At 32.2% G+C, this 18,487-nt stretch overlaps 2 protein-coding genes across 7 annotated transcripts in view; both read left to right on the top strand.

Annotated features, from left to right (window-relative positions):
- The window catches only part of LOC110994541 (glutathione hydrolase 1 proenzyme), a 44,804-nt gene extending 33,607 nt beyond the window's left edge, over positions 1-11,197 (top strand). For all 6 annotated transcript variants that reach the window (XM_045628063.1, XM_045628061.1, XM_022261236.2 and 3 more), the window contains 8 exons: positions 295-515; positions 3,366-3,555; positions 5,594-5,794; positions 7,412-7,661; positions 7,962-8,152; positions 9,008-9,248; positions 9,556-9,669; positions 10,028-11,197. In XM_045628063.1, the coding sequence (XP_045484019.1) occupies positions 295-515; positions 3,366-3,555; positions 5,594-5,794; positions 7,412-7,661; positions 7,962-8,152; positions 9,008-9,248; positions 9,556-9,669; positions 10,028-10,177 (1,558 nt within the window). In that variant the 3' untranslated portion in view covers positions 10,178-11,197. The remainder of the gene's footprint in view (positions 1-294; positions 516-3,365; positions 3,556-5,593; positions 5,795-7,411; positions 7,662-7,961; positions 8,153-9,007; positions 9,249-9,555; positions 9,670-10,027) is intronic.
- A 370-nt stretch (positions 11,198-11,567) lies between these two features.
- Positions 11,568-18,064, top strand: LOC110994535 (sec1 family domain-containing protein 2). The gene is made up of 9 exons (XM_022261228.2): positions 11,568-11,892; positions 11,981-12,232; positions 12,664-12,969; positions 13,352-13,524; positions 13,899-14,125; positions 14,720-14,889; positions 16,111-16,394; positions 17,127-17,288; positions 17,796-18,064. Exons 1-9 carry the CDS (start codon positions 11,716-11,718, stop codon positions 17,998-18,000), a joined length of 1,956 nt encoding a protein of 651 aa, XP_022116920.2. The 5' UTR covers positions 11,568-11,715; the 3' UTR covers positions 18,001-18,064.
- Positions 18,065-18,487: the final 423 nt, after the last annotated feature.

Below are 18,487 nucleotides of genomic sequence, written 5' to 3' on the forward strand. Positions count from 1 at the left end.
CCCATTGTAATATTTCCGAACCCATTCGATTAAGGAAAGATCCCTTCAGGAAAAGGCACTCGTGACCCAATTAATAATGAAACAATTTTACTTAGTGGTAATAACAGGCTTTGTGTTAAGTGTTAGAATGAGGTCTCATTACATCTCATGTGAATTTAAACTATGAAAACTCCAGTTATAGACTAGTTAAAACGAACATTTGACTGATTTAGATCCAAATATTTTTATATATTTGATCATTTTTACATACACAACCGGTATTTTTCCTGAAACTTAGTATAAAATAACTTTCAGACACATCCTATCCATAAATGGCTCAGCGGTCGATGCAACCATCGCAGCGATGTTCTGCAATGGTCTACAAAACCAGCAAAGTATGGGCCTGGGCGGAGGTTTCTTCATGACAGTGTACATAAAGGAAGAGGAAAAGGCATACACTGTGATCGGCAGAGAGACGGCTCCAGCGGCTGCGACAGTGGACATGTTTCATGGAAATGCTGATAAGGCTAAGAAAGGTATTGTTACTGAATATTAACTCATAACAAGTGCTGCGAGTGGAGCATAGTAGCGGTGCCGCCCACTGGGATACGTGCGAGCATCCCTTACATTTTTTTTTTAATCCATTGCCATCCCTAGTTCTCGGATCCAAGTATTCGGATTCCAATGCGTAATGTATATACGACTATACCATCCATCATACATACCATCGAATCCGAATAAGGTTTTTTTTAATAATAATATATATTCATACATGTTAATCTTAACTTTATATGGCGCCATATAAAGTTTTGGTTCCTGGTTAAAACTTTGAATCCAAACTTTAAGCATTTAATACAAGAAGTAATGATTCAAAATAAAACTTTCGTTTCGTCTATGTCATAAAGGAACTTGAGATTTTTGCCATGGAATGAAGCAAAACTTTAATAAGACGATTTTTCCTTTCCTCTATTTGAACAACGATAGTATTTCTATTTCTGTTGCCACGCGGGAACGAGGCCAATACATTATCAAAATAACCTATCGCACGAGGTAACATACTTATACATTGGGTACAGTAATTAAACTAGTCTGTGACACGAATTTCTATATTTTTTCACTAGATTAATAGTTATCCAATATTTTTTACCAGTCAGTAGCAATTATTTTTTCTCTTGTTCTACATTTAAACAATTGCAAATTGCATGCAGTACAATAATGTGGAGTAGCTTAGTAGGTCACCGTCGTAAAACAGTAGGAGGGTAGGAGGTTTCCTAGCACTAAAATTCTGGGTACTTTTACATTATTTCGAAGTAAAAAGTTCAAAAGTTGACAAAATCATATGAATCAATTCATACCACAACATTTAACCGAACCTAAGTTGTAACTAATCTTAGGAAATAAAAAAAAAGTAAATTGAAATTATCCCTCAAAAGAAGAATGACAATTATTTACATACATTAATAAATAGTTGTAACTTATCATGTATGAAGTTTTGTGAGGTTTTTGTAAGAAAATAAATAAAGATTATTATTATTAAAAATGTTTAAGTTACACCATGATATATAAATTTGTTTTCCAACGTGTCTTATATTACGACGTATGAGACACCGTTTTTGACGATTTCTGTTATCGGCATGGTAGTGTTATTACACCTGGCAAATGGTACCATAAATAACAAATAACCTACGATATTACATTGTAGGCATGAACATTATCTTTGTCATTGCGAAATAATCTAAGTAGGTTAGATATAAATTATTTTATTGTTCACCCAACAATTGTATAAATAATCACTTTACAATAGAAAAATGTATTGAAACAATAATACAGTGCGTTGACCGAGATTTAGGCTACCTCATATCCGTTTATAATTAAAATTGATCGTCTATATTGTTTCAATTGTACATTTATTTTATACTTATGTGAAAATTGTGCTTCTGCATCTGTTTACCCATCATTATGTAGGCAGATCACTTAATTAAATGTATTTTATTACACTTTACCTGACTTACGGGCAGGATGACTCTCCTGGTGTTAATTCCTCCTAATCGCCTGGTGTTATACCGCTACTCATACTCTGAATGAGAGGGCTCGCGACTACGTTGCCAGCCTTTGAATTGATTTCGGTCATAGAAAGAATTACCCATTTATCCCTGTGGATCGGTTTGCTGTGCAAAAACATAACCGTCGTAAGCGTCGCACCGATTGCACCCGATCATGATCACCATGATTATTAATTTTTTTTTCATGGGTCAATATTGACATTGAAAACTCAGCTCTAAGTATGGCTCCTATATGTCAAAAAATGTATTTGGTTAAACACACGGGAGTTGGCGCTATGTCTCCTTTCTGAACCTAATCCTAACGATTAGATGCCTCTAAAAAAACGTATGGAGTTTGACTAACCAAACGTAATAAATAGTAAAAAGTAGATTTGATTGTTGTGTAGATTGTCACAATAATACAATATTAAGATTCAATGAAAAATTAAATGCTAATAAAAGTCACGAGTGAACCAGTTTGAAGAGAAAGCATAAGAGAAATTTTGCAACACAGGGCGATATTATTGCAGCTTTTATGTTCTCGATTTTATTCCAGGTTAAAGCTTGCGCCCACGACATTGCCTCGAATATGTAGAATCATTACGGATTGTTCACACCTGGAAAGGTGTTACAAGATGAAGACATGAATAAAATTGTGTTCTAAATATGATATTTTTTTTGCGAACTACCGAACTGTGGAATCGACTCCCGGTGGGGGTCTTCCCTGAGAGATACGAACGCAATGCACCCACTAAAAATGGGTGTCTATGGGGTGCAATGGCTGCCCTTTTTGGGTGTCCTGCAGGCGCCCCCCCCCCCCCCCCCCCTATTATATAAAAAAGGTCACAGAACTCATAAATTGTCAATGCCAACGTCAAACGTTTAAAACCATTAATATTTGTAGTTTATTCTAGTTCAGGATAAGTTATTCCGAGAAACATAAACAAAAGATATATATTTATGAGACTTAAATTGATGCTTTCGTTTATATAGTTTCGAATAAATATTAAGTATTTAAAAATGTAGAAGGTGACGTTTTGGTGTTTTTCTTCCTAAAGTATTTGCGCAAGCTTTCGCTAAATCTGGCCAAATGACGTGGATGTATGAAATATCATACTCGTAAACATTTGGTCTTAAAAAAAACAAATGAATGATCAAAGGTAATATAATATATGTATAGATGATACATACATTAGGTATACTTCCTCATCGTCCAACTCAAAAATATAAGATTATATTTAAAATAGGTGGTTTTGTCGTGTTTAGGAAGACTCGCATAATAAATAAATGCGTTTATTTTATATATTTAGTTATTAAATTAACCAAAGAAAACTTATGTTACAGGAGGCCTTGCAGTTGGAGTCCCGGGAGAGTTACGTGGAATGTGGGTTGCGCACCAGCGGTGGGGAAATCTGCCTTGGAAAGACCTAATCAAACCCACACTGGAGTTCTGCAAATACGGCTTCGAAATAACCGGTCCTAATTATGAAGGCCTCGAAAGTGCTCCTTACGTTAAACACGATCGTCATTTAAGGCAAGCAAAACTAAATCCTATCCCCAATAGATGAGCATGTACTAGTATATGATCACTCCATGTATTTGTACATCTAAATTCACACTGTTTACACACTGCATTCGTGTTAAAAGAGTACCGAGAGTTTTTGACGCCGGCTTTTTCTGTCAGCCTACACCCTCTGTCTTCTTTGCCGATGAGTAGGGATCCATAGAGGTTCGAATTTTTTTTTTTTTTTTCAAGAGCGCATCGTGCAATCAGTCTTCTGACTATGAGCAGATGAGTTGTAGGAAGACTGACGGGTGGAGACATTCCTCAATAGGAATATCTACCATAATAATATTAGCTCAGACAATGTTGCCGAGCTCAAGGGTTCTTCGTCTTTTGAGACGGCTTATACACTCGGGTAGGGTGAGTTGAACAGCTAGGTGGTTAGGATGATTTTCCAGCCTAGTCTTGTACTTCGAATTTAATGACGTGGAATAAGTGATACCTTGATGATATTATGTTCCAAAATAAACGTATTTTATTTTTATTTTAATAATAATATGTATATTATTTATTAAAAAACCCGCGTTTACTGCACCAGACGTTAAGCTGCAGAATTGTCTTCTAAACTTCTAATATGTAACTACTAAACGAATATGTATTCGTTGTTGATGTCAACCAATAGTTGTATTATTTTCGATATCCGATTCTCATGCTGTCTCAATCAATCTCTATTGCTCTCTCCCTTTTCATCGACAAAAACGCTGCACATCTTCGTGACGTTTCATCTGTAAACATTTTGTCCCCATGCGCCTAAGGATGTTTCACTTCAAAAACAGTAATGATAGAAGATAGGGCTTATAAAAAAATATTAAAGTAAAATTATATCGTGCTGTTGCTAATTCAATTTGGAGAAAGCAATTAAAGCTATAGATCCGTTCTGTTCTCTATTCCCTGCTTTAAAATAGCAAAACTACTTTCGTAACATAAGGGACCGTTGCACACGATGTGCATTCTGATGTGTGTACAAATATAATTTCGCGTTCATAACACAAGATGGAGAACGCGACTAAAGCCGTTTCTGTACTCTATTCTTGCATAAAATAGCATTTCTAACCCATCTGAAGTCCATACTTAAATTACTTTCGCAGTATAGTATTAGAGGTTAATGAACATGTAGAATTGATCAATTACCTCTCGCTAAAGAAATGTGACGACAAAAAATTGATTGAAACAGATAAGTCCATACAAGTTTTAATTTGAGGTCAATGACCGGGTGTTACATAATAATTGTAGCGTTTTTAAACTACATTTTGATTTAGGGTTTTAACATTATTGTCTTTTTATAGTTAGAAACGCAGTGGGTGGGGTTTAAAATAGAACAGTGGGGCTACAATATCAATACTATGTTTTTGTACTAAATCCACACCAACTTCGATTAGGTTTTCTTTAGCCATTCATCATGTTGGATTTCTGGTATTGGTATACAGACTTAAATGTCTGATGGGTTCGGGAATTTAATTTACCTCGATACCCATCATATAACGCGACGAAGACGTTAAGCGAGGGAACTAAGCTAAAAAGGGATCTCTTTTAAAAAAAAAACAAATTCTTAGGTTAAAATAAGAATATAGAATTATAGGAAGATCGAATTAAAACAAGATTTTTAAAGAGGAATTTAAAATTATTTTTGTTTGTTGAGAGAATGGTATAAAAGTATAAATATGAGTTCCTGAAACATCTACATAAACTTGTTTTTACACATCAGGAAACAGGAAAACCTTGATAACTCGATCAGGCGGAAGTAAATCAAATGTCTGCTTAACAAAAGATCAAATAAAATTAATATCGAAGGAAATACAATATTGCATTAATATTTATTTATACGTAAAATTCAAAATTTTGTGGCCTTATAATTATTAATTAAAAATATGATTTTCCAGATTCAATCGGGTGTAATTATTTTTTTTTAAATAAGTAGAATACTGTCTTTCGCATAGCTGCTAGCATAACCATGATTTTAATTAAAGGATTATTTAAATTATGTACTTTCAATTGAATATATTTTCAGAAAGACATATGTGAACAAAAATAATCAGTTCCACAAGCCGGGCACAGTGGTAAAGCCAAGCGAAGCCTGGTGCAGAACTTTGGAAGTCATCGCTGAGAAAGGTGGGGATGAGCTATACAATGGCAGCCTCTCTGTTGACTTCCTTGAGGATCTGAAGGAAGCTGGCAGTATCATCACAGCTGAGGACCTTCAGAACTATGAGTGAGATTTTTATTGTTCTTTGACGATTTGGGGTTTTGGCCACTAAACTGTAAAGACTGTAAAGTATAAATTAAGCTGGCTGTGAAATAGCATGAAACGTGCATTACGTGGAAAATAGCAATAATCTAGAAAATTCTTTAAAATATTTTTAGTATTGTAGGTCTTTATAAGCGATTTTAATAGGTATATTTAATATCGCAATATATTTTATCGCAAAAGAATGTTAACATTATGAACGCATTCGTAATGTTAAAAGAATTTAACCTACATTTTAAGTTACCATAAACACCAAAGTTTTCTATTAAAATTAACCATAAACGAAAAATTATTTTTTACTACTTATTAGTGATCACTATTTACTATAGATAACTTGGGGGTAAGAATGTAAAGATAATGGCGAGTTACGTTTGATTTAATTGAAATATTATCTAATCACATATACGCGACATGAGTAGTACCTAATCATGACAACGAAAGACAAAACCATGAAGATGAATATAACTGGCGTTCTGCGATAAATACGTGGAAATACGGAAATAATACGAAGGGATGTTAAGGGGTCATATTATAGGGCTTGATATTTAGGGATACTTCAAATAACATTCCAAATCAGTATATTACATTAGTGCATAATATTAATAGAAACATGCGAATATATTAAAAATCTTTGTAATACCCTGACGCTAGAAATACTGTTCACAATCACAATCAAACGAAAGACCAATTGATGGCTGACATAAAACCCGGGCTCTCATGCTTGGTGAAGGAATACACCAATGATACAAATACGCAAAGGAATGTTACGTATAACGGATGAATAATTCATTATAGACATATTGATTTCACAACATTGTCATATTTACAAACATAGGAATTTGCAGCTGAATAAGCGTAATGTCATAAAAACAGTATGACTCATTGATGATGAAATTTTTATTTAATTTTTCTCAGACTTTTCTAGATTAAACTTTATTCTTAATTGTATTTTTAAAGTTTAATTACTTTTGACTGACGTAAACTTTTTATAAGTACTAGTAAGCAAGCAGTATCTTGCAGATAATGTCAAAATTCAACGGCCATTTTTTTATTACAAAACAAATGATTAATCAATCAATTTTTTTTTGTTTTAATTTTCAGTACCACATTATGACTATGATTGTCTTTGGTCAATGTCATATATTGACACAGTTTCTTATACCAGATTAAATGTTATCAAATATTTGTTACATTGTATCTATGGACACTTAGAACATATGATTATATTTATTTTCTTTGTGTTAATATATCATGTCAGAACGGAAATTATTCATTCTATATGCATTAAAAATTATTCATTTAAATTGAACTCGATACACCGTAATTAGTTTTTGTGATAATGGTATCAAAAACGTCATTAAATACGTCGTATTAAAACCTAACCTATTGGTATCTCAAACAAACAACACATTAAAAATATAATACGCAGTACACATTTTCAATAACATAATTAATTCCAAAAAGCAGGTTTTCAAACTAATGTATTTAAAATGTTTACATTCGCCGTGTCTTTTCACATAGAAATCCTAAATAATAATAAAAAAAACCTTTATGACAAGAAGCTATAACATGTTATTTCAGAGCAAAAATAATTGAACCACTTGCTGTACCACTCAGTCAAGGAGACACCCTCTTCACTCCACCACCACCAAGCAGTGGTGTGATTCTAGTCAATATTCTGAACATCTTGAGCGGATACAATTTTACCTCAGAAAGTATTAATGGCACAGATAATACAGTGCTTACATATCATAGAATAATAGAAGCTTTCAAATACGCATATTCAACGAGAACGAAGCTAGGGGACATGGATTTTTTGAATTTGGAAGAGGTAATTATTTTTTATATATCGTTATAGTTTTTAATTACATAAGATGAAACTATGATAAGAAGATAAGTTATTAATAGGGCCAAGGACCTAAGGAAACCTCAAAAAGGATTTGTAGTTCCAGCAGTACTTTTTTGTTAAGTACACAGTTACGTCATAATAGTTCGACAGTAGATAATCAACTTAATATCTTATAATATGAAAAAATTAGAAATATGTAATTATACGAGTTTGCATAACTTCTCTCTCTTTCCGCAAAGATTCTAGTGGTTTATCGTTATAAGCTGCAAATCTTACTTCCAGCTTATAGCTAATGTGACGTCTCCGGAATATGGGGCTGAAATCCGCAACTTAGTAAACGATACTTTAACCAGCAACAGCACAGCCCATTATGGCGCTGAGGAATACCAGAAAAATGATGCCGGAACAGCTCACATTTCCGTCATTGGTTATAATGGCGACGCTGTATCATTAACAAGCTCCATAAATTACTTGTAAGTAGTAGTTTAGTAACGGGAATATCCAGTACCAGAAATATGGGTTTAAAAAGACTTGTAAAAGACTGTTCTTATTACATTCTCTAACCAAGTCAAGATATTTAGCAGCAAATTATTTTTATGTTCGTATAAACGATTTTTCTACTAGACCCTGACACACTTGTTTATTGCCGTGAAATATATTTTCATGACTTCATACTTTAAAAATTTTTAATGAATTTTCATACTTTGGGATCATATATAATATATTTAGGTCCATCCGAACTCTATGAGGCTAGAAAATATGTACACATTCCTTTGAAAATGTTTCCTTTTGTTCTCCGTCTCTGTATCCATCCATATGTCATCCAGCATTGTGGGCGAAGGAGAAATGCCTAATACCTTTAATAAGTTCTTTGCCTAAATTTTCATAGATAATTGTTTTATTAAACCGTTGAGGCTGCGTCATAAGTCGGAATTTTCTCTCACATATCACAATGGATTTGCTACTTTCAAAGGACCTTCCTTAATCTATATTCTAGGAAATTGCTCTATTCTTTGCTATAGACAACTTATAATTATATCTTATGTTTAACATTACGTTAACATCCTGTCAATGAGGAATGTTGGAATAGCGTGCGCATTTTTTTACATTTTGGATAACATTACTATAGATCTTACAATTAAAATAATCTTTATTAATCAGAGATAATGTACCATTCAAATAGTGAAAGAATATTTAAAATCGGTCCAGTACTTTTTGAGCTAATTCGTTCAAACATACAAATATTTCCTCTTTATAATATTAGTATATACATAAAATACTCTGAAGACATGATGCCCACATAGTTTACTACTGAAATCGTTTCACAGTTATGGTGCTGGCTTCACAACTAACAGAACAGGTATACTGATGAACAACGTCATGGATGATTTCTCATCACCAGGAATCACCAACTACTTCGGCATTAAGCCATCACCAGCCAACTTTATAAAACCTGGAAAGCGACCTCTGTCTTCCATGTGTCCAAGTATTATTGTAGACCAAGGTGGGAACGCAAAAATAGTGATTGGCGCCTCAGGTGGAACTAAGATTACCACCTCTGTTGCTTTGGTAAGTAAAACTTTACTCGCAAGCTTCTTTGTCTCTGGATCCTGAATAAGTCCAAAGACAAAGTAATTGTTTGTGCTCTGTTATATTTGGGAAAGTGCAGATCCAAAAATATTTGAAAGTTTAATATTGGCTATCTTAGACAAGAATATGTTGATTAGTTTAAATAATAGGAAAACTTTAAAGTCTAAAATATTATACATTATTCCTAAACGTAGGCACATGTTAAACTTCTAAATTGTATTCTTCTAATGCATCTTGTTATGTTCCTACAAATATATGTATCGATATATTTTTCCTACAATAATAGGTTGCGATCCGCACACTTTGGCTGGGCCAAACGATAAAAGAAGCGGTAGATGCACCTCGAATTCACCATCAGATTTTCCCTATGGAGGTGGCATATCAATATGGTGTTACGGTGGTAAGTATATTAAGCAATAATTATATATATTAATTATTTCGTGTTTAATTTAAATAAAGTATCAAATGACAGAATCAATGTCAAGTTTTTCTAGTGTTTTCTTTGCCCTTTGTTAAGTCTTAAGCTTGTTTGGGACAAGGAATATATTCAGTAGGTCCCAGATTAAATTCTCCCCAGTTAAGATTCCCGGCGATAAAATAGTTTTCTTGGGATCAAACAGTCCAGTTGGTGTGCCCCATACACCAAGTGTTGATACTGCACAATTTATTGTTTCCCTACTTTTAATTATTTTTATGTGATCTTCATCTAATAAAGATACAGAATAAATATTTAGAGTAATTTAAGCATTTTTTTACAGGATATTCTAAACGGCCTGAGACATAAAGGTCACGCTTTAAAAAGATACGCGGGTAGAGGGTCCATTGTATGCGGCCTCTACAGAAACAAAACTGCTATCTATGGTAATGCAGACTATAGAAAAGGCGGGAACGTTGCTGGCATGGATTAATTTAGTATTTTTGTTCCAACATTGCATTTACTGTTGTTAAGCTTAAAGTGTTTGTGTTGACAGTCTTGAAATATTTGTTTCGAGAGTGCAGTGAAAATAAAATAATTTCCTGTATAAACTTATAAATCTAAACTAATATTTGTCGCATCTTGTCAAAATGCCCTTAATTACCTAATAGTATTATAATTATTCCGTTTGCGACTTTGTTAGTCTTACGTTTTATTTTTTTCTTCAAGTGGATTTCGTAATATATGCGGATAAGAGAAATATTAGGAAAATAATGATGAAACAGCCAGATACCATCGTAATTTTTACACCATCGAAAATCTGGAAATTTGAAACAGTTCGTATATCTAAAACAATTAAATTATAAACGTTTATGTATTATTTAGTCCAGTTTAAGTCTAGAAGAATTAACAAGCAGGTATTGTCATGACACATTAATCAATTCAATGTCATCAAGAGAATAATAAACAAAATATTTATTTTTATTATAACATTTAAGTTATGAAAGACAAATTTAAAAACGGTATGTAAAAAATAGGATCTGAGAATAATAACAAAGCCACAAAGATTTAAAAAAAATTATTCTCTAGATTAAAAAGCGTTAAAATATACTCTTTATTTTAAAATCAGAAAACCATATTTTAATTATTTCCTGAAACGGGTGAAAAGAAGATGGTACAGAGAAGGTATATACCTACTGACTAAACATGTTTTCCGTATCAGCTTTGTTAATAAAGATAATTTATTAAGTAGTTATAAGTATCGTGAGAACATTCCCTGTGTGATAAGTAAATAAATGTATTCTTGATATTAGGTGTATGTAAATGTTATAAACATAGTATATAATATTACACTACTGTATTTAATTAATAATAATTGTATGCAAAATTAAAAACATCTCTCCTATACCTCTCTCATAAATATTTCCTACATTAGATAAACTAGATATTTATTAATATAGACATTATGGAAAATCAATCTCTTAATAGTACAAAATAAATTTTATATTATGTTGACAATGGTTTTATTATCATCGGTCGGTAAGAAAAGTGTTCCTTGCAGGACAAAAGATCTGTTACTATGCTAATGAGTAATGACTAATGAGGGAATGAATGCTAGTCCGAAATCCGAATTTGTACTGGTCTGTGGCCAGTAGCGGAACTGAGTAAACAGAAAAAAAAATATTTCTATTGCCTGATAGATGGCGTTAATACTAATATAATTAGCAAAGCAGCAGAGTTTCCGTAGTTGTATATTAATCATTACTTTTTCATTTATTCAACAAATTTATAAAAATATACAAATAATATTAGCAAGTTATAACAAATTTCATGATCTGTTATATATAGTCTATCAGTTCTTATTAATACAAATTACTACGGCACTCTATGGTATTTCAAGAACGTAGAACGTAGTCTTGTAAAATGATGTATTTATATTAATATATTTAAGTTTTCGTAAAAATTGAATTTAAAAGAATCCATTTAAACGATGTAATTTCTAATCAACTGAATATTTAGAACTTTATAAAAATGGCCACTTCAGTCAAAGAATTTGGTAAAGCCTGGTGGGCTGAAGTGTATAATCGTATAATTGGCGCAGTAGTATTTATTGACGATTATAGCTCAGAATGCTTACACTGGGACGGAGGGCTATTTAATCTATTGGACGGCGGTGCAGTAGCGGTTAAAAGTTTATCTCCATTTGAGGTAATCATCATGGGATAGCCCATGCAAGTCTTCCATGAATTCCTAAATGACACTTGGTTGTGTCTACATATACTTTAATATTTCACAGATTTGCAATAGAGACCAACGTAAAGCTGTTTTCATAACACAGTCAACCAGCACTCAACTACAAACCATAAAAGATATAATCCATAATAGCGACTTAACTCATTGCATATTCATATCCTGCATTAGTTTAGATGTGTTATACTTGGAGTTGAATAAGGATAAAGATGTCACAGATGTAGTGACATCTGGAAAAGCTGCTTCGGAAGCTACCAAGCAGCTAGAACGGATGCTAACAGGGTGGATTGATAAACAGGTAACTAAATATACATAATTATTAAGTCATTTGACTGAAAAACTGATGCCATGATGAACTTTTCTAAACCTAAATCAATATTCCTAATCATATAATATTTCTTAGACTTTTTAACCTTTTAATACATTTAAATGAAGGATTTTTTTAAATTACTAAGATAGTTTTATAAGAACTTAATACATTATATATTCCAAAAATAAGGAAACCTCATATCCTTTTTAAATATTTTGATATAAAAAATATCTTGTCAACTGATAAACAATACCCTATTTACCACATACCATAATACCACCACATTACATAATTAAATACTAATTACACCTATACAGAAAAATAATATTCAATAAATTTCAAAAATTCACAAGAAACGGAAAATTTACTTTGTCAGTTATAAGAAAGTCTGTTAACATAAAGTGTTCTTCTTTTTACAGACATGTGCAGTAGAGGTTGTTTACATTCCAATATTTACTATATCACCTACAAATGTGTTATTCCTGACTCCTCCCTATCAAAATGTAATACCACAATATAATGGCAAGTTGATCCCAGATTCCACTTCAATTGATCTCTATACTTTAAATGATGATGAAAGATCTTTGCTACGGAGATTAGCTGGTAGTCTTAACACTATGTTGGATTCCATGAATTTTAAAGAAGACATTTATTACATTGGTCAATTTAGTTCACTTCTTGCTGGAGTTTTAGAGAATTCGCCTGTTTGTGTGGCCAGAAAGAAGGTAAAAATATTTTTATATTATTCTTATTCTATACTATTAAGCTAGTAAAGATTTATTTATGTTTAGTTAAATTAAAAAGATACTGGCATTACAACCTTTTACACCTGTTTTATTATATATTTTTTCTAATGGGCAAGTAGGTTATCAGTTTTCTCAAGACAGGCCTTTTGTCTTGCAAGCACTGTACAAGCAAGTGTTAAATGTGAAAGTATAGTAATAAATGCAGCTAGATATTGAAACAACATCTTAAGTGATGAGAGTTGCACACTGAATCCACTAGGCCAACACTTACAAGTTTTGTAAATTGGCTGTAATAAAATGTACTGCATCACAAAAAGAAAACTTATTTTTATTATTAATAATTATTACTATTTTTTTACAGAATTGTTCTACTCCAGTGTCATTAGTCATTATTGACAGAACATTTGATCTCTGTGGTGTGACTAGTCATTCTGTTGAGTCTGTCCTGGATAAAATGATGGGAGTTTTACCAAAGTTCCCAGGACAATGTAATGAAATCGCTGTGGATATGTCACCATTATGTGCAGCTAATGCGTAAGTTTTTTTTAATATTCATCACTTGTTTGCCATACCTGTTTGTGTATCTGTCTGAAATTTACACAGTATAATATTAAGTATTTCTTCAAAATTGAAAAACTTATATCTTACATATAAATTATCATACCAAACACATCATAGTGAACATTCATATTATATTTTTACAAATTAAAAGAAATATTGTTTGAATTAAGCTGAAATTAATTGTGGAAATTTGGTTTGTTTTTGTGTAGTAGCCTAATGAAAAATACTTAAAGATATTATAATTATTACAAACTAAGAGAAATTTAAATCTTTTGTCAAATCAGAAGATAGCATAGTAGACATAAGTTCTTTATAAAAGTTTATTTAAATAAAATTTTCTTTGACAGTTTGTTCCATCCCGATGATGTTCAACTCAGTCCAGGCTGTCTCTACCATGCTGATGACGACTCTTGCCTCCAGACATATGACTATATGATAAATAAATCACAAAAGGAAGTCATGTTTGATCTCTATAATAAGCTGTCAAAGATTGATGTACAAAAGTCACCCGGTCCAAAAATGCTTTTGAAAGTGACACCTCAAAGTGTTGAAAAAATTATTTCAGCTTCAAAAGGTAGGAGAATACTTTAAAAAAATTATATATCCCTATTGGATGCCATCAAGTATAATTAGGAATATTAATGTCTGAGGACTAACCCTTTTCTTTAAAAATTTACTTTTAATTATTCCGGAAGAGTTCTGTCTCACATAATATATATACATATGTCATTGAAACTTTTATGATTATACCATGAGTGTCACTGACTGCAATAAAACATATGATTCATCATCTTAATAATGTTTATGTATATATAAGTTGGTTTAAATATGTGGTAATTATGTAAACCAACACCAAGACTAGAAAATTTTTAATAACGCCATAAATGTATGGAATAGCTTACATCTTTTTATGGTGACAGTTAAAAAGATAATCAATCTATGGGTCTGTTTCACAATGTATGGATAAAGTACCAAATAGCTATGCAACACAAATTATTCGGAAGATAAACATTCCGAATAAGAACCTTTGCGTTCATGACGAATAACGCCATCTGACAGTCGTGAAACGCAACAATACTGTTTATCCTACCGATAAGTAATAAATAGCTTATTTGGAACTTATCCGGACATTGTGAAACAGACCCTAAGTTATATATTCTCGTTTCAGGTAACTATGACATAATAAGCAAACACATTGGCATATTACAACAAGCATTGGGAGTGGTTCAAATGCTCAAGTCCCCGAGAAGAAGCCAAATGGAACTGCTGATGAGTTTGGAGAAGCAAGTGCAAGAAAACCTTGCTGCCAGTAGAGAATCAACTAGTGTTTTGCATCAAGTTAGTATTAACGTTATTTATTGAAAAATCATAGAGTTTTCGGTCATATGGTTAAGCTCATAACAAAGGCTAGTGTAAAGTTGATTGATAATGACTCCCATATATCAAAAACAGGGCTAGACCCAAAAATAATTGCTTCTAATGCTAAAAACAAACTAAATTAGCTAAATGAATGGTCCGGTTATAAGTAAGAATCTAAACTTGTAAAATGATTAACGTTTTAATTATTAAAATGAAAAGTTTCGTCAAACGCAACACAATATCCAATGTCGCAAAAATTACTTAAAAAACGAAAGCCGATTATGAAGAAAATAATTCTTCAAATAATTGGTGTGCTCTTTAACAAGCTACTATTATTAAATTTGATACTGGATTTTTTGGCCGCATGCAGATTACTCACAATTTTTTAATTATCTTACGAACCATTATGAATAGCGCTTATAGAAAAATCTATTGGTGCACAACCGGAGTTTAAACGCACAAGATTTGTTGAGTCGTCTCCGTAATTCTTGTTTATGTATTAAACTATTTGTTACAGGATGTTCTAAAAAATAAATTTGAAACCAAAAAGTGTTAATTCATTATTAAAGCACACATTTTGGGAATTTATTTCTTAAAAATAATACCGTCTTAAAGGTAGACTCTCGCGTTGGCCACATTCATTTAATCGAATAATAAAATTACTGACTCGGCTCGGCGGTTGGACTCAGTGATGGCCGCCATTTCGAGAAAAATATTTTCTTTCAATTGTGCCAGAAAAGTGGGATTGTAGGCGTAGACTTTAGATTTAAGATAACCCCATTAAAAAATCCATTGTGGTTAAATTATCACCGTAAACGCCAATTCATGTCACCTCTTCTGGAGATCAATTTGCCTGAGAAAGAGACCATGTTCATGTTTAGAAGTTCAGGCACCAAGAAGTCGTCTAACATTTTCACATAACGTCAAATTCATTTCACTAATTCTCGAATGACTATCTATCCTTCTTCTAGAAATGCCTCTTCATTACTGGAGGTTGGCTGTCAGTTTCCTGAAACGCGTCTCGTCCTGCGACAGATGTAGCCACTCGAAGCCATGACTTCTTCCTTCAACCAACACGCCTTTTACCCTGGATTTTACCCATTACTACTATCTATTAGTATTTAATAATTACATGAGAATCAGTATGCTAATTAGGATTAATATACTAACAGAGTTTTGACTTTTGTTCATTTTTTTCAGCTAAGCTACCTTATAAAAACACGCAAAGATCGAAACTTGCACATAAAAAACCTACTCGCCCTATTAGTTCATGTATATTCACTTGCTGGGACTGAGGTGGTATTTACATCCCAGCACGAAGAGCAACTCCATCAAACCCTCAGTGTTGCCATGTTTGAGGACCATAAAGATCTATTCAGCGATTCAGATGGTCATATGGTCACACCGGAGGAGTGTGAACGGATTTCTTCAAATGTTATGGATTTGTTAAAACAAGTTTCGCTAATGAGAAAGAATTTACAAAGGTTAGTTTTGAATTGATTTTTAATAACATTTTATTGTAATCTTAAAACTAATATTAGTTAATATTACTGGCAGGATATGTACTTACTGTCAAATTTTTATAAAATTTCCCATTTTCTGAATAAGGTCTAAAATTTAATAAAATTGCTATATTGTTGACCAAATCTGTAAAATAACACCTCTTATAAAAACAAAGCTTATTTCTCCAGTTGAAAAAAAAATATGCGGGGGTGGGGATCTTATATATGAATCATTCACAATATATCAAATACTAGAAACCCGGTTTCACTCGCGTAGATAGCGATCTCATGGTAGGAGAAAGTCTACTAAGTCGGACTATAGAATTATTTTTGCTATCATAAAACTTATATTTTACTTAGTTTTATTACATACTTCCTTTCAGATTATTATTATTAATTTTTTCACACCTTAGACTAAATTATTGGATATTTATTACGGATCCCTTTTTTTAATGAATATAGCCTATGTCAGTCGGTAAAGATGTAGCTTACTATTAATGGTGAATCATTTTTGAAATCAATCGAGTAGTTTTTGTGTGAAAATATTACAAGCATACACACAAATGATTCCTCCTTATAATATTAGTATAGATATCAATAACTTTTAAATGGACAAAAAAGCTATGCTATGCTATGACTGTATTAATATTAGTCAAAATCATTTATAAAGAAAAATATGTTTTTCTATAACTAAGTTTATTTTAACTGTAATAGATACAACTCAGTACTTAAGCCACGTGAAAGTGGCATTGGGCATGAATACCGCGGGGTTCTCCAACAGCTGGTTGATGATTTAGTCAATACTGAGCGACCAGATATTCCTGATCTACGTCATAGAAATGAGGGTATCAAGGATTTTCTACGTACTGGACTCAAGTAAGTGATATTTTCAATTCCAAGCATGCAATTAATATCTAATTTGTAAACATATTTCTTTTTTTATCATATAATTGTACTTTGGTGCTTCAAGGGGCAGTATTAGGACCATAATCTTATTTGTAGCTCAAGTTAATCTCAACATGAGTACTGCCTGCTACTGCTGGTTCATACATAAAAAAATAGTTTGACATCTCTTGAAAATATATTGAAGTTTAAAGTGTTTATAGCCAGACTTAATTTCTCTGCTAACTTGTGCTGTGTAATCAATTAGACACAAATAGTTTTCCATTTCTATGTACGTAAACCTCTTAACCTTTATAAAGGAGAAGGAAAACTCTACTTGTGAAGGTTAATCACCTGCCTAAATAAAAATAATTACTAAAACATGTCTGCCCGATGGGGTAACATGATTGGCTCATTGCTATCCCACTAAAAAATATTTTATAAAAAATGTGATAATTTATATTAGACTTTTACCAATCAAACTATTTATCCTTTTTTCAGCATCTTAACCAGCAAGAAATCAAAAATTAAGCACCCAATGGACAATCAGACAGTAATAATCTTTGTCATTGGAGGTATTACAGCAGATGAGTGCAAGCAACTCCACCGTAGTGTGATCACAAGTGGTATTGACAATAATGTTTTGATCGGATCAACTAAATTTGTGAACCCAGTTGATGCAATGCAGGATGTCCTGATGTTATAGCGGTTGCAGGATCAAGGCAGCTTGGTGAAAACTTGGCGTGTCTTTAAAAAACGACCCAAATGGTGAAGAACTCACCTATAAACTACTAATCGGATATATTTAAGACATTCTTCAAGATAGTATGAATAATGATATTCCATATGATAGTTTAAGTCCATATAAATTATTAGTAAATAAGCCGACCCCTTATATTCAGTCATATAGTTGTCCTGTATAGGTCTTTAATACAAAAAATAATATAAATGTAAATTTAAATCATTCTCTAAAACACAAAATATGCATTAAAATTGCGCTGTTTAGGAGTTTAATTACAAACACATGCACAGAAGATGTATATACATAAAGATTATGTTGATATATTAGTTAATTATATATACATAGTTTTTGTCTTGAATGTATGAACTTTAAAATAAGTGTTATTTATATTGTATCCTATTGTTTTTTACCATATTATGCTTTGTTAATGTATAATTGTGGTATTTGGCTA

The sequence above is a fragment of the Pieris rapae genome, chromosome 4 (assembly GCF_905147795.1).
Source record: "Pieris rapae chromosome 4, ilPieRapa1.1, whole genome shotgun sequence".
Classification (NCBI taxonomy): domain Eukaryota; kingdom Metazoa; phylum Arthropoda; class Insecta; order Lepidoptera; family Pieridae; genus Pieris; species Pieris rapae.